Raw genomic sequence first — 15,659 nt, forward strand, 5'->3', positions numbered from 1 at the left:
TAGCTAAATCCAAATCTACCAAATTCTTTTAAATGGGCAAGCAATTATATTTCTGAGCGCGATTCAATGGGTTTATTGTTTTGGTTGATATGAAGACTTACTACTCCAATAACTGAGATAAGTGTGTTTTCATTGTGTTCTATTGCTAATAAAATAGTTGCGATTTAACATCTTGCTGGCTCAAAATAGCTAGACCTTGGGCCTAATTACAGAGTTTTCTTTCGCTTAAGATTGTGTGCGGCGGAGGTTGAAAGGGTTTGTTTCCAAGGAAACAAATGCACTGCACTTGCCTTGCATCAAATGTTTCCTGTAAGAAAATGCCATAACCGGGCTCCTGGGAGAGAAAAGTGTCGGGAGGTAACGGTGGCCTGTGCAGAGCCTTTTTTCTAAAAAAAAAAAAACCAAAAACTTCTGGCTTCGTGCTTTCCTGAAACAGGGAGTGCATTTCTCAAATTGCTGTTTGGGTGCCTGAAAAAAAGTGGTGTATTGTTGGCATCCCAATTCTGGCGTCTCGGGCTTTGTCACCTCGGCTCAGCGGGGTTCCTCTTCTGCAGGTGTCGTAATCGCTCTTGAAAGAACGTGCAGTGCTATAGGAGCATCCTTTACGGTTAAAGTAATACCCTCACTGTTTTATATTGCAGCTCTGCTTTTACGTCTAGCTTTTATTTTCCATATTGGATAAAGAAAGTCAACATAGTTTGGGTAGATGTATTTTTGGCGGCTTTGTGTCACTGCTGTCAGGTGTACGACAGTCTGCCGTTAGCACATGCAATGAGAAAGGGCAGAGGGGAGATGCTTCCCAATTTCTTGCCCTTTTCACTGAAATTCGGTTTTGTCAGGGAAATGGGAGCAATAGAGAAGTGGTTTGAAAATGATAGTAATGGGCAAACAAATTGGAAAGAGTCCAGATGCCCAAGTCCCAAAGTTGGGTTTTTTTTGTGTGTGTGTGTCTGTTGGGTTTTTTTTTCCACCAAAGTTGGAAACATTCCGGAAGAGCGTGCCTTCCCCCTGTTCCTGAGATGGTGATATTTAGAGGGGAGGGAACGTAAGTGATAAGGACAAACAGTTAAATATATACACTCACGATGCCGGGCTGCGACGTGGACTATTCTGAGCCGCGTGAGTAAGATTCTCGAAGGACTTAAACCTCTTCATGAAATCTGTTCTGGGAATTGTAATTTTTCATCATATACCATAGGTCATCCAGAAAGCAAGATCCAGGCAAGAGCAGCCTGTGGAAAACATCACTGAAGACGGTGGGAGAGGCTCTTCTAAGGGCACTTTGTGCAGAACAAATCTGTCCTTCTTACCAGCTCCTGGACTAGACAGGGCTGAAATGCCTCATTTTAGCCCTAATGTCTTTAGAATCATAGAATCATACAATTGCCTGGGTTAAAAGGGATCTTTCAGATCATCTAGTCCAATCACCAACCCAAAACCATCTTGAGATGAAACTATGTGTTTCTGCCTATGGTGTTGAACTGCACAGTCAAGCGAGAGTAATCACCTATATCTATTTGAAATTAATACGTATGTATTAAATTATGTACAGTATCATATCTCTTTCAAAATGTTGTTGCGATGCCAAACTTCAGTAAAATAGATGTATGTTTTCTGTGGGACTTTGGCAGAGCTCCCGCTCTTGAAAAGCAAGATCCCCAGTTTCCTGCAAAGCCTTTGCCAGCAAAACTCGGGAATTTCACCTTGTTCAGAGATAATGATGCTGTGGGGATTGTTAAATCCCGAGTCTAATCCCCTGGGAGAGGTGTGGGGGTGCTGTAACACACACCGGCATCACCTGAGGCTGCCCTACCTTGGGAATTTGATGCGTTTCTACTGCTGGTAATAATGGCAGGGAAAGGAGCGTTATCTGGGCAAACACTTTCTGTGGTCCTACATGATAGAAACCCCCGCGGTGCACCTCCAGATGACCCGTGGGTACACCTGCTCCCGTGAAGCCCATCCTCATGATGCTGCCTTTGAAAGTGCTCTGCCTGGAGCAAAAGTCGATATTCCCTCAAATTCTGTTTGGGTATACCTGTTCTCTAATTAGGTTCAGCCCAGATTATGAACTTAGAAAATTTTAAAAAAATAAATAAATAATGACTTTAAGAAGTCCTTTCCCTCTGGGTTTCTTTATGTCCGTTGTTTCTGTTTCGCAAAGCTGATTTCCCACCAGGGAAGATGAGGGAGATGGATTCCTGATGTATGTACCTTGAGAATAATGGTCCTGTGTATTCAGTGAGAACAGAATGTAATAGTCACCTGAGTGACAAGGTGTGCTGCTAAATACACAGGAAGAGAAGGTTTGCAAAGAACACATTGTTTTTTTTCAATCCCGTTTCAGCTGATCTGTGTGGCTGCTGCACTGCGGTTGAGGTCTCTTTTCAGGGTGATCCCAATGGAAAGTGTTTGGATGGATGTTTAAATATCCCTCTGGCTCGTACATGCATTAATGTAAAGGCCACAGGATGGCATGAGTATTTGTGACAGATGAGGATTGCATAAAGTCAGTAAATGTATTGGCCATGAAGCTGTTATCTCCTTGATTCCAGTCATGTTTCTTCATGTTTGCTAACCTTTCTGTTAAACTGTGGTTAATATTCTCTCCTTTTCACCGTGCTTGGCCACCAAAGGATTTGCGTGGGGTTCGTGTGCTCCCTGTGCTTAGGGGTTTGCAGTTTTATCGTAGAATGGTTTGGGTTGGAAGGGACCTTAAAGCCCACTCAGTGCCACCCCCTGCCCTGGGCAGGGACACCTCCCACCAGACCAGGTTGCTCCAAGCCCCCTCCAACCTGGCCTTGAACCCCTCCAGGGATGGGGCAGCCACAGCTTCTCTGGGCAGCCTGGGCCAGGCTCTCACCACCCTCACAGCAAAGAAGTTCTGCCCCACATCTCATCTCCATCTCCCCTCTTTCAGTGTCAAACCCTTCCCCCTCCTCCTATGGCTCCCCTCCCTCATCCAGAGTCCCTCCCCAGCTTTCCTGGAGCCCCTTGAGGGACTGGAAGGGGCTCTAAGGTCTCCCCGGAGCCTTCTCTTCTCCAGGCTGACCCCCCCCAACTCTCTCAGCCTGTCCTCCCAGCAGAGGGGCTCCAGCCCTCCCGGCATCTCCGTGGCCCCCTCTGGCCCCGCTCCAACAGCTCCATGTCATAGAATCGTAGAATCATTCAGGTTGGAAAAGACCCTTGGGATCATCGAGTCCAACCATCTTCCCTACACTACAAAGTTTTTCCCTACACCGTATCCCCCAACACCACATCTAAACGGCTCTTAAACGCATCCAGGGATGGTGACTCAACCCCCTCCCTGGGCAGCCTGTTCCAGTGTCTGACCACTCTTTCGGTGAAGAACTTCTTCCTAATGTCCAGTCTAAACCTACCCTGTTGCAACTTGAAGCCATTCCCTCTTGTTCTATCGCTGTTTGCTTGTGAGAAGAGACCAGCACCAACCTCTCTACAGTGTCCTTTCAAGTAGTTATAGAGAGTGATGAGGTCTCCCCTCGGTCTCCTCTTCCTCAGACTAAACAGTCCCATGTCCTTCTGCTGTTGGTGGCCCCAGAGCTGGAGGCAGCACTGGGGGGGGTCTCCCCAGAGCAGAGAAACAGGAGCAGAGGCTGCAGCTCAGCCAATATAGCAAAAAAAAGAGAAAACATCCCACTCTCAACAAACCACCACCACTTCTGTCATGCCCCCAAGTAAAAGAGATTTAAAACCAGGGACCAGCTGGGCCAGGAGCACGAGATGAGGTAGAAGAACCCACAGCAGATCCAAGCCACCCTGGAGCTCACCCGCCTTGGCCCTGGTTCAGAGGGAATTATTGCCATGGGCTGCATGTATTTCACAGTGTGCTGCGCTCTCTGACAGGCATTCCGTGACACAGCATCACTTAGTTTTTGTAGCTAACTCTGGGAAATGTTCTGGGATAACGATGGCACATTCACTGGTTTCAAATTATTTTAAAATTATTTTTGTTCTGATTTTTCACAGTTTTAGCATGCCAGAGTCTGCTGGCTTGGATGAATGCATAGAGAAATGCATATTATTCTGCTGCTGGAAGTTAAAATGAGAGTGATTTCAATATGGAAAAAATAACCATTGTCAATATAAGTTATTTCTTTGTTACAGAAGTATTGTCAAGAGGGAAGGTTAGGACAAGAGGAAATGCTCAAGTTGCACCAGGGGAGGTTTAGGATGGATATCGGGAAAAATTTCTTCACTGAAAGGGTTGCCAAGCCTTGGCAGAGGCTGCCCAGGGCAGTGGTGGAGTCGCCATCCCTGGAGGGATTTCAAAGCCGGGCAGACGTGGTGCTGAGGGACACGGGTTGGGCGGTGCTGGGTTGATGGTTGGACTTGATCATCTGAAAGGTCCCTTCCAACCTGGACGTTTCTATGATTCAAAGTTCCAATATGCCAAGGAAATGTTGTATTAAACAAAATCTTGACATTGATAAGTTTTGCAATAGTGTTTTTACTTTTCTTGGCTTTCAGAAGGGGTCTGAGAAGCTCAGAATGCCTTACTTTTCAGGGTTCACGGTGGCCTGTGTTCTCTCTTTCTGTTTGACTGCGGTGAGGATGTGACACCTGGAGCTGGGGACAGCGGAGACAGGTTGAGCCATTTCATGCCCAAACCAGTGCTAAGTGGTGAATTTGCGATGATTTGGAAGCCTCTCCTCACGGGGTTCACTTGGGATCACCATGGCCATGGCCAGTGGTGGATGTAGAATTCTTGGTTGCGAGTGAGGAGACAGATGGAGAATGTGATTACATTTTCCTGTCTGTTCTGGGGCTTCTTCCCTGTCATGGAATCGGATGTAATAGGAAATATTTTAAAATATTTTCATGCAGATGGATTTGTACTCCAAGGAAATTGAGAGCATGATGGGGGAGTGAACATTACGGGAGAGAGCAGAAAGGAGCAATCTGAGTGCCTGAGGAAACTGCTACTTTCCCCCGTCTCCTGTCAGGAAATAGCTCCTTAAGTACCGCACTCCGAAAATTGTCATCTGCTTGTTTTAACACAAAATGCCATCCTGTAAAAATACCCCTTCTTCACTCAAGGAGATATGAAAGCTAATGCTCTCGAAAACTCCAGCTTAAAGGAGTTTTGGAAGACACACCAAAAAAAAAAAAAAAAAAGAAAAAAAGTGTTAAAGGGTTATAAGTCACAATATTATGACCTGTGTTAAAGAGGCAATTATTTTTTTTTTCACGTATAACTGGGTGCTGTGGATGAGGTGTAGGGAAGCCAGCAAAGCTCGTTGCTGCTGAGCATCTTCCCGCCCGCCGCCCTGCTCCTCCTGCTTTAGCGTGTCGAGAAATCTGGTCCTTGACGTAGGTACCTAAATTTGAGTCCAGCTTTAGATGCTCGAGCCTGAAAAATGCCAAGGGCCACGTCAGAGCCCAGGGTGGGTGTTTACCCCCCCCGGTTGTTACTCATCCAGAAGACGTCCACCCTACTGTGGGGCTGGGATTTTCTTCCTGGCCTGCAGCAGGGAGTGGGAAGATGCCCCTCTGCTCTGGTGAGACCCCACCTGGAGCACTGCATCCAGCTCTGGAGTCCTCAGCACAGGAAGGAGATGGAGCTGTTGGAGCGGGGCCAGAGGAGGCCACGGAGATGCTGGGAGGGCTGGAGCCCCTCTGCTGGGAGGACAGGCTGAGAGAGTTGGGGGGGTTCAGCCTGGAGAAGAGAAGGCTCCGGGGAGACCTTGGAGCCCCTTCCAGTCCCTCAAGGGGCTCCAGGAAAGCTGGGGAGGGACTCTGGATGAGGGAGGGGAGCCATAGGAGGAGGGGGAAGGGTTTGACACTGAAAGAGGGGAGATGGAGATGAGATGTGGGGCAGAAGTTCTTTGCTGTGAGGGTGGTGAGAGCCTGGCCCAGGTTGCCCAGAGAAGCTGTGGCTGCCCCATCCCTGGAGGGGTTCAAGGCCAGGTTGGAGGGGGCTTGGAGCAACCTGGTCTGGTGGGAGGTGTCCCTGCCCAGGGCAGGGGGTGGCACTGGGTGGGCTTTAAGGTCCCTTCCCACCCAAACCATTCTCTGATTCTATGAAAAAACTTGCTGGTGTCGGGCATTCATTCAGCATCTGCTTTTCCAGATGGCTCCACCGATGGAGGTGGGGACCCAGAGTCCCCCCTTGAAAAGCTTGGGAAGCCTCACGATGCTTGTTACGTTACCCCCTAATGACTCTGAGTTGCCTCATCTCTAATTATCAGTCTGCCTACAGGTGATGATATTCTGATATGCAAGGTATTACAGCACTTTTTCTCTGTTACTTCATTTAATTTCACCCAGAAAGCAGCCATGGGTGTGTTTTATCCCTCAGCGAGGTAATACAGCAAAACTGCGTCTCCGAAGAAGCGGAGCGTCGAGAGCAAATAAATTCCATCCACGGCGTAAAACTCATGCTGAAAAATTTGTGGTAGTTTTCTGTTTCCATTGGATAAATGATGCTCGGGTTCGGTTTGGTCACCCCGTGTCCTGCGGCGGGAACTCGTGTCTCCTGCAGCATCCCTTCCGCAAATGGGTCTGCGAAAGCTGTAGAGGCTGGGAGTAGCCAAAGTGGAACGTAAAATTAAAGCTCCCTAAAGTCAAGTAAGATGCAGTAAAATTGTAGCTCAAAATATAATCCAGCTGGAAACCTGCTCAGAGCTCGTACCCCCTCTGTATTCAGCACGTTGCCAGCACTGAGGTTTTGGTGTCCTCTCACCAAAAATGTGCATTCTAAAGATGTCATTGTATATGCTGTTGACATTAAATAGAGAAAAACTCTCCCACTAATTAATTGCAGGCTAAGTCGGTACTGAGACCCCTTAGAGATGGTTACAAAGAACGTGGTGCTCGGTGTTCACAGAGCAGCTGCTGCTGTTGATTCATTATGTTATTTTCTGCTGGAAACCTTTCAGAACCGTTCGCTGGGAAGTTGCGGGGTGGATCGAATACCAGCGAGATGATTTTCCATTTTTTTCCCCTTTTTTTTAGTTTCCTCTGTTTCCCGTAAGGGCTCTTTCTGCCTCTCTCCCACTTACCCACGCTGGTCTGGTACCTCAGTGGTGGCACGTGGGGCCATGGGACAGTGCCAGGGCCAGGTCCTGTGCCCCGATGCAGGAGGAGATGCTCTCGGATTTAGAATCATAGAATCGTTTTGGTTGGAAAAGGTCTTTCAGATCATGGAGTCCAACCACCAACCCAGCGCTGCCCAAACCCCCACTGACCCATGTCCCTCAGCACCACGTCTGCCCGGCTTTGAAATCCCTCCAGGAATGGGGACTCCACCACTGCCCTGGGCAGCCTCTGCCAAGGCTTCACAACCCTTTCAGTGAAGAAATTTTTCCTGATATCCAATGTAAATTTATCCTTCTTTGTGTGAACGGTTTGCTTTGAAACTCCTCCTCTTCCCCATGAAGTTGCTTGGCTTGAATGTTACCCATTTGAAAATAAAGGTTTTATAATGGGAAGAGGGGAAGGAAGGTGTCAGTGAGAAAGGTGGAGGTGATGTATCTGTTTTGAAAGGATAAATCATTCTGGGGGCACTTTGTTTTTGCATTTGTGGAGGAAAGATTCAGGGTATATCGATAGCATCAGTCCAGAAACTGAAGTTTCCTGCTGCCAAATGACTTTCAGTGGTACCACTTTTGGAAAACATAAAGTGCTGGTGCCATCTCCCACCTGTATTTATCCAGAGCTCCATAGATCGAGTTCAACATGAGTGTAAGACGATGAGAGGGAGCCCATCGTTGATGTTCAGCACCTCTTAAACACCCCTCACACCGGTGTAGGGGCCGCACCAGCCACAGAGCAGGGAAAAACCAGCCTTGGATAGTTGAGTTGACAATTAGACAGAGTCATCTGTATTGGCAAAAGGTTTCTGTGAGTTTGTCCCTGATTAATACATGTCTGTAACGATGCTTGCTACTTTCTACAGCCCAACACTGGGCTTATCTTTGACTTGTCTTCCTGTGAGGTCTTTGGCTTATGGATTTTGCAGAAAAGTCTGCAGGAGACCCAGGTCAGGCTTTGGAGCCGGTAATTTCCTGGCACACCAAATTACTTGCGGGTTTCGAGTCAACTTAGAGCAGGTGTAGCTTAGTATTTGGTGAAGAGAACTCCAAAATTCAAGAAAAATAGATTATCTTAAAATTATAGAATCACAGAATGGTTGGGGTTGGAAGGGACCTTAAAGCCCACCCAGTGCCACCCCCTGCCCTGGGCAGGGACACCTCCCACCAGACCAGGTTGCTCCAAGCCCCCTCCAACCTGGCCTTGAACCCCTCCAGGGATGGGGCAGCCACAGCTTCTCTGGGCAACCTGGGCCAGGCTCTCACCACCCTCACAGCAAAGAACTTCTTCCCCACATCTCATCTCCATCTCCCCTCTTTCAGTTTAAAAAATGATGTTTGAGCTAATTATTTTGAGTGGGTATATGTTTTGGGTACATATTTTGGGAATATGTTTTTGTCCTGGTTTGAGGGCAACCCAGCCCAAACCATGACAGGTTTATGGCTGTATTTCTTAAATAAGTATATTTTTCAGTATTACTTGGAGAACGCTGGTATTTAATGTGAGAGTTGATAAGGTAATGTTCCTGCAGCTCTCGGGTCAGTCCTCGGGCAGCCTGTTTAAGAGAAAGAAGGGCATTTGAATTGCAAATCAGTATTTCATCATTATGAATCAGTGCGGCCAGAAAGAGGGAATGAATGAGAAGCTGCTGCGTGGCTGCGCCGTGGGTTTGGGGCAGCAGCAATCGCATCCTTCCCAAATCAATAGATGCCTTTGTGCTGCCCAGAGCAGCCAGTGGCAGCGGCACGTGACAAAAAAAACCAACACCCCAACGATATAAACATTTGTGAAAAGGGTCGATACCGCTCTGCGAAACAGCTCGTAAAATACTGGGCGGCAGCTTTAGGGCAGAAGATCGTTTCTGGGTGGTTTTCATGCTTTTCTATTATAAGCTGGCCTGTTTGCATGTTATCCTGATTATTCCACTATTAATAACTGTTATTCCACTATTAATAACCAGACTAATAGAATCATAGGAGGGAGACGAAATATTCCTCTACGCATGTTTAGCATTTTATTTATTTATCTGGGGTGAAAACCCCAATATGCTCTTGCATTAATACATGGCTTTGCATCTGGCAGGAGAGAGCATCAAACGGGCATATTTTTACCCATCTGCTGGCGCTTCTGCTTTGTCTCAAGATATCCCAAAACGTCAGCCGATTGTTTTTTTCAGGCTGCCGTGCCTGTGCCTTTCGAGGACAGGGAACATTCCGGAGCCGTCACAGCGACCTGCTGTTGATTGAGGGAATAAAGGTAACGATGTGCTGAAGGGCCTGGAGTGTTTCAAGGCAGCGGGATAACGCCGGGCAAAGCTGCGCAGTAGCTGCATTGTGTAACTTCTCCCGAAAAAAAAAAAAAAAAACCCAAACCAAAAAAAAACCCACGGAAAAAAAATGGTACGTGCTGGGTGTCTAGCAAATGGTTTTGAAAAGTCTGTGGGATTTTTCACCAAATATTTGACCCTTTCCTGGTGGAACATCCACATTGGGGCTGCCAGGATGGACCGGTGGGACTAGTAGGGCTCGCAAAGCCATTTTGTCCTCTAATTAATAAACATCTTAAATACGTAGATGTGGCACCCAATGGATAAAGATCAAAATGAGCAATTTGGTGGGGTTTTTTTGGAGTGTGTAGGAGTAGGAGGCAGGGCACTCAGCGGTGCTCAGACCCAGAAGTGAGGCAGAAGCGGGTTCTGATCATAGCCCTGAGAGTTACAGTCATTGATGTCGTGTTGATACTGCAATTGCTAGCCTTTCATTTGGGTCTTTAGTCGGGGGATAATTATTCAACTGTCTGAGAAGCTATAGGAGAAAAAAACAGGAGAATGACTTATTCTCCTTCCCACCCCGCCACCGTTTGATTAGCGCCGTGTTCCCTGCAATTATCCACATCAAGTTCAGGATGCTCGAGGAAGGGGAAGGCTGGGGACCTGGAGGGAAGAAACCACACAAACGGGCGCAGGGAGAGAAAATGCAGGATCTCGGTGTGGTGGGATAGAAAAGAAGCGATTCCGCACGAAAACGGCTGTTGCCAAATGGGCGGGGAATTCATTTTGTCTTTTTCGCCAAGAAGAATGAGAGTGACGTTGGCCAACGCGGCAGAGTTGCTACTCGAGAGGGACACGCTGGTGTTTTTCCCGGGTTTTAAACCTGGCAATATTTTAATGTACCAGCCTGAGAGCTGGGGAAAGGCTAAAAGGGCAGAATACGTAGGGCAAGAGGGGGACATTAAACAGGAATTTCGTTGAATCACGTGAAACCCTGAGAGTTTTCAGCTTGCCGGGTGCAGACTGGGTGAGAAGCCAGCAGAGCGGCGGGTGGGAGATTTTGGGGGGTGACAGAGGTTTGGTGCTCCCTGAGCCCACAGTGTTGGCACGTCCATCGGGAATGGCCCGGAGGCTTGGGCTAAGCTCATTATGTGAGCTGAATTTCTCTTATTTGACAGCAAATTCCATTTCAGCCTGCCCCGTGGGGGGGGTCGCTTGATTTAACTCTCCCACGCAGGGTTTTTCATTTATAAGAACCACGTGAGGTGTCTCAGTGGGTTTGAGATGCTGGGGTTTGCCAGCCCGGCTGCGAGTACCAGGGATGTAGAGAAGAAGCTCGTGATGCTGGGCTTTACTCCACGAAAGAAACGGGGGGCACGGTCATGTAGAAATTCCCCCCCATCTTTGGGGGGGGAAATGCCTGAAATATCTTCTGAGCTGAGTTTTTAGCTATGTCCAAACCAACATGCGTTTCCAGCATAATCAACATCACTTCTGAAAATGTAAATTCCCTTTTTTTGAAGCCGGTAACAGCAGAATTGATGTCTCAACTACCTGTCGCGCCAGCGGTGCGATCTGCAGCCTGGGGTTGAAGATGCGTGTGTCTCTGTGGTATCTGTATATTTTATCTCCATCCGTGTATGTTCGTGGGCCTCCTTCATACGTAAGATGCGTAATTCCGTGGTCTGCACTGGTCTGAAAGCAAAATTATTTGCCACTGCCTGTAAAACTGCAAAACAAACTGAGAAAAGTGAGGGTGCGGCACGGCGAACGTGAGGCACAAACTGCTTACGCACGGATTATCCGAGCTCCGTCTTCACAGGGAAACTCGCTGTTTTATCACGCTTTTAAGTTGTCCCTACGTTTTTATAAAATTTTTTTTAGTGTCAGTGGAAGAAAATACGGTTTAATGTTTCATCTGAGGGTTACGGAAGAGAAGCACATGGCTCTTCCAGTGTGGGATTTTAATTAGCTTTGATCGTGTCGGTGCAAACTGTTGGGCTGTGACTTGGCGTGTAGTGACATTGCCACCCTGCCCCTTCCTGGGTATTTTGAAATTGGATTTGAGGTCATAGAACCATGGAATGGTTGGGGTTGGAAGGGACCTCAAAGCCCCCCCAGTGCCACCCCCTGCCCTGGGCAGGGACACCTCCCACCAGACCAGGTTGCTCCAAGCCCCCTCCAACCTGGCCTTGAACCCCTCCAGGGATGGGGCAGCCACAGCTTCTCTGGGCAACCTGGGCCAGGCTCTCACCACCCTGGCAGATCTTAATTAATAAACCAGTTACTCACCCCCCTTCCCAGTTCGGATTTAATGGCAGGACAGGGTGGTCTGCCGGCTTTCGGGTCAGGATTTATGGGTGCTCCTGGAGCCGTGGTGTGTGATCTCCACTCAGTGCCCCAGGCTGCTGTCCCCGTGCTGTCCCCATGCTGTCCCCGTGCTGTCCCCTCCTGCTGCTTTGGGTCCCCTCCTCTCTGCGGGCAGGGAACGTGGTGCATCACTTACGACTGATGAAATGTATAACCCATTTATGCATCACCTATAGAGAGCCCATTTATACGTGTTTGCTTTTGCATTTGATTTCAGCCGGTGATAAAATCCCTTCCTTTCGGTTGTCAAGGTGAAATGTCTCCAGACTTCACCGGGAGGGAAAAAAAAAAAAGAAAAGATCCAGTAAGGGGAAAATGCGCTCCTGTGCACCGTGCATTTCTTGGCACTGGACTGTCTCCCCAACAGAGGGAAGCGCAGCCTCATTAGTGTGACACACACACACACCCCCATCCTTGTCCCCGCGCTGGGGCGGACGGAGGTGCCGCCGGGCAGGGACGCCTGGAAAGGTCCCCTTTCAGCATTCCCACACCGTGGCCGCTGGAAGCAGCAACTCTCCCGCATTTAAACCAGCCCTCCCTTTGTCCCTGGGTCCCCTCCCCTGTCCCCAGCCCCGGGCTGCCAAAAGCCCCGTCTTTGGGGATCTGCTCCCCGCACGGCTCGCCGGCGTTTGTCATCCCCCCCGCCACCCCCTGACGTCTCCGAGCGCCGGGGAGCTGCTGCGCTGGGTTTGATGTTCAGCGGCGGGATTTAGATTGTAAATCTTGTAAAATTCCATTTTATGCAGAGAGAGAGAGGAGAGAGAGGGAGGCAAAGCTGCTCTCCCTCCAAGGCTCTGGGTGAAGCCGCAGCTGCGGCCGTAACCTGCCGCAGGGTTACGGGGAGGGAGGATTTTCCTGCGGGCAGAGCGTTTCTCCGGGCGGAGGGAGGGCTGGTGGGATCCCGTCCAGAAGCACAGACCCCTCCCCGAGCCACCGGAGTTTTAACGCGGAGCTCGGCCGTGCGGAATGACCCCTCGCAGGGAGCTCACAGCCCTCCCAAAGCTTTGCTCTTTCTTCTAGTTTGGTGGGATGGATAAACCAGGCCTTTGGGCGTAGGGACCTGCTCCCTCCTGGTCTGTGACCCCCCCAACCTGGAGAGGGACCTGGGTGTCCCCCCCGGAGCCGCCTGCGCCCCTTGTCACCCTGGGAACCTCCTCCCTGGCACCCCCGGTGCGGAGCGGGTCACGCAGGAGGGACCCGGGAGCGGAGTTTTTCTGCAGCCTCAGAAAACTTTGATTCATCTGAGAAGGTGGTGAAGGAAGGAGGGACATGACCTGGAGAGGATAAACAGGAAAATGGGGAGGTTTCTCCAGTTTGGAAAAGGTTTGCTATTTTTCCCCCCTCCCCTGTCTCAGGATCTCTGGAAGGGATTATACAAATGAGAGCAGGAAACTGCAGTCAGGGCTTTGCCAGAAATAGATTTTTTTTTTATTATTTTTTTTTTTCTTCTGATATAAATGAAGAAATATGGGAGTCCATAGAGGCTGTTCCACAGGCACCCTCACATTTTGATTGCCAAGTCATTTGCATTCGTCTATAAAGTGACATCCACCCTGCGATGGGAGTTGACAAGTAATCACAAAGAATAAAAACTCCTGGAAACATCTCCGTGCCACCGATACAACTTCAGAAGGAGAGAAGTTTGGAATAAGCGGAAAACGTACTGAACATTTTCGGAGGAGCAGAAGAGAAGTATCGTCTTGGAAGATGTTAAATATTAATTTTTTACCTAATCGCCGTCATTCGTGGATTTGGTAAGTATTACTTGGGTTTGTGCGGATCAGAGCGGTCCTGGTGGGCAGAAGACTCGGAAGCGTGCCATTTTACATTTGCAAAAAGCAGCTGCCGAAGAGAAGCGTTGATAAGGCTGTACGTGTCCCTCAAGCTGTAAAACTGTCACGGTGCTTGCCGAATGTCTTCTTTTCCTTGATCTTTCCCGATGAGATTTTGATCTCACAACGCACCCTCACGGCGCCTAGTAATTCGGGGAGGGGGGGTGGGTGGGAAAAGGGTGGAGGATTTTGTATTGTGCTTCGTTATGTTTTGTTGTCAGGTGTGTCTGAACATACATTTTCATTTTAAAAAAGTAACGAGTCACTAAAATGTCTTTTCACTCGAGTGATTTCATGGTGGTACCTCCGTACCTCCTCGAGTCTGTTCTCAACTACTGTCGGATTTTAGTTAGCAGGTGGAGCTGCTCTGATCTGGAGGTGTCAGGGCAGAGGGAGACGTGAGGGACCTTCAGAGCCACGTCCCATCGCAGGTCCCCTCCGATAGACGGCACCGAGACACCTTCCCTTTGGCCAGGTCAAGGTCCGCTGTTGGATTTAGGGTATGAGATCATTGGATGGTGTGACCTCTATGGTGCTGTACTTGCAGACAGCCTGTGTAACTCTGCATGTTGTAAGAATGTAAAATACAGAGAGAATTTGATACTCTAAATATTCAAATACTGTATTCTTTCATCTTACCTGTACACATACATATTCTGGGTTTATACAGAATTTATTCTATGTAATCTTATTATTGCTGATAACCGTTTAACTGTGGCTTCCTCTGCATTAGGCTCTGAGATGAACCTCTAGCCCCGTATTTGTGTATATTAATAAAAATACGGAGGCTCTGAGCCTTCGAACGGGGCTGCAAAGCTTCACAGTTAGTTTTCCTTCTCCGGAGCACGGAGTCTGCTCATCAAGAAGAGCCCCGTGTGGTATTTCAGGGACAGGAGAATGGAAAGGTAAATATTTAGAGAAAAGGAAAAGCGCATTATTATATTATCGGAAGACCTGTGGTTAAAGCAAAGGTTAAGAAGGAAGAAACGGGGAGCCCCTATAAACGTGGAGGCAGCGAGAAGGGGAAGGAAGGAACGTCCCACCAGTTGCTTGAGTTCTCCGAGCGAGGAGCTGCGTGTCCTCCCTTCCCAAGGACCGGTTCACATCAGTCTGAGGTTTTCTTAATTAAAAAAGCCAACAGTGACTGTTGTTACGTTGCATAAACATTAGGACTGTGTCTTCTGCGCTCAGGGAGGTGTTGATGGGTCGATGGATGGCTGTGATGGAGAGGATAGCTCTATCTCCGCTGCGTCGTGGGGTGGGATGGATGGACGGGGAGGTGGGTGTCCCTCCTGCTGCCGGCTGTGCCGAGACCCACGTTAGCCCGTATTAGACCTGCCTTGAAGTTATTACCACGGCTTCCCCGTGACATTTTGGCAGGAGGAGTTGTTGGTTGGATTTAGGAAGTTCCTCTTGAGGAGGAACCTTGGTGAGCTACGACAGAGGAATATTGGATCAGGAGGAGAGGGGTGGGAAGCGTTGATCAATGTGTCAGAACTACAAATGGGAGGAAGAGGAGGGACCGCGTGCGTTAGTTACGGACGGTGACAAGGGCTGTGGGGAGCAGAGGGTGTCAGGGAAACAAGTGTTTCCGTCGGAGAAAGGAGAAATAGGTTTCTGGAGTTGGAAGAGCAACAAAAGTAATTTCAGCTCTGGGAAGTGTAGAACCAAAATAACTGCTCAGCAGCACCGTAATCCCCAGAGGGAGGGATGTCAGAGATGGGTCCTGGAGACAAGTGGGACCATTGGAGCCAAACTCATCAATCAACAAAGTTTTGGGTAATTTAAAACTGTAGGGCTCAAAGAGAGCCTGCCAGCTTATGGATTTACAAAGGAGGGGACAGGGGTTTTCCTATAAAAATTCACTTAACCTGTGCAGAGGTGGAAACGAGAAGCTGTGGCTGCCCCATCCCTGGACGGGTTCAAGGCCAGGTTGGAGGGGGCTTGGAGCAACCTGGTCTGGTGGGAGGTGTCCCTGCCCAGGGCAGGGGGTGGCACTGGGGGGACTTTAAGGTCCCTTCTAACCCAAACCATTCTGTGATTCTATGAGACAGTGAAGCGGTGGCACAAAACCCCAGGTCTCTGCTTCTGGGTGACAACACAGGGATGTCCTTGAGGTGCTCCACAGCCTGCAG

General features: G+C 48.8%; 1 protein-coding gene across 3 annotated transcripts in view; it reads left to right on the forward strand.

Moving 5' to 3' along the window:
• Window positions 1–15,659, forward strand: part of PDE4B (phosphodiesterase 4B) — a 196,249-nt gene that overhangs the window by 89,094 nt on the left and 91,496 nt on the right. Inside the window, exon 1 of one of the 3 annotated variants that reach the window (XM_074152142.1) lies at window positions 12,932–13,446. The exons of the other annotated variants lie outside the window; for them this stretch is intronic. Within the exon in view, the coding sequence (XP_074008243.1) occupies window positions 13,400–13,446 (47 nt within the window). The 5' untranslated portion in view covers window positions 12,932–13,399. Of the gene's footprint in view, window positions 1–12,931; window positions 13,447–15,659 lie in introns of those variants that run through there. 3 annotated transcript variants of the gene reach the window in all.

The sequence above is a fragment of the Numenius arquata genome, chromosome 8, assembly GCF_964106895.1.
Source record: "Numenius arquata chromosome 8, bNumArq3.hap1.1, whole genome shotgun sequence".
In the NCBI taxonomy this organism is placed as follows: Eukaryota; Metazoa; Chordata; class Aves; order Charadriiformes; family Scolopacidae; genus Numenius; species Numenius arquata.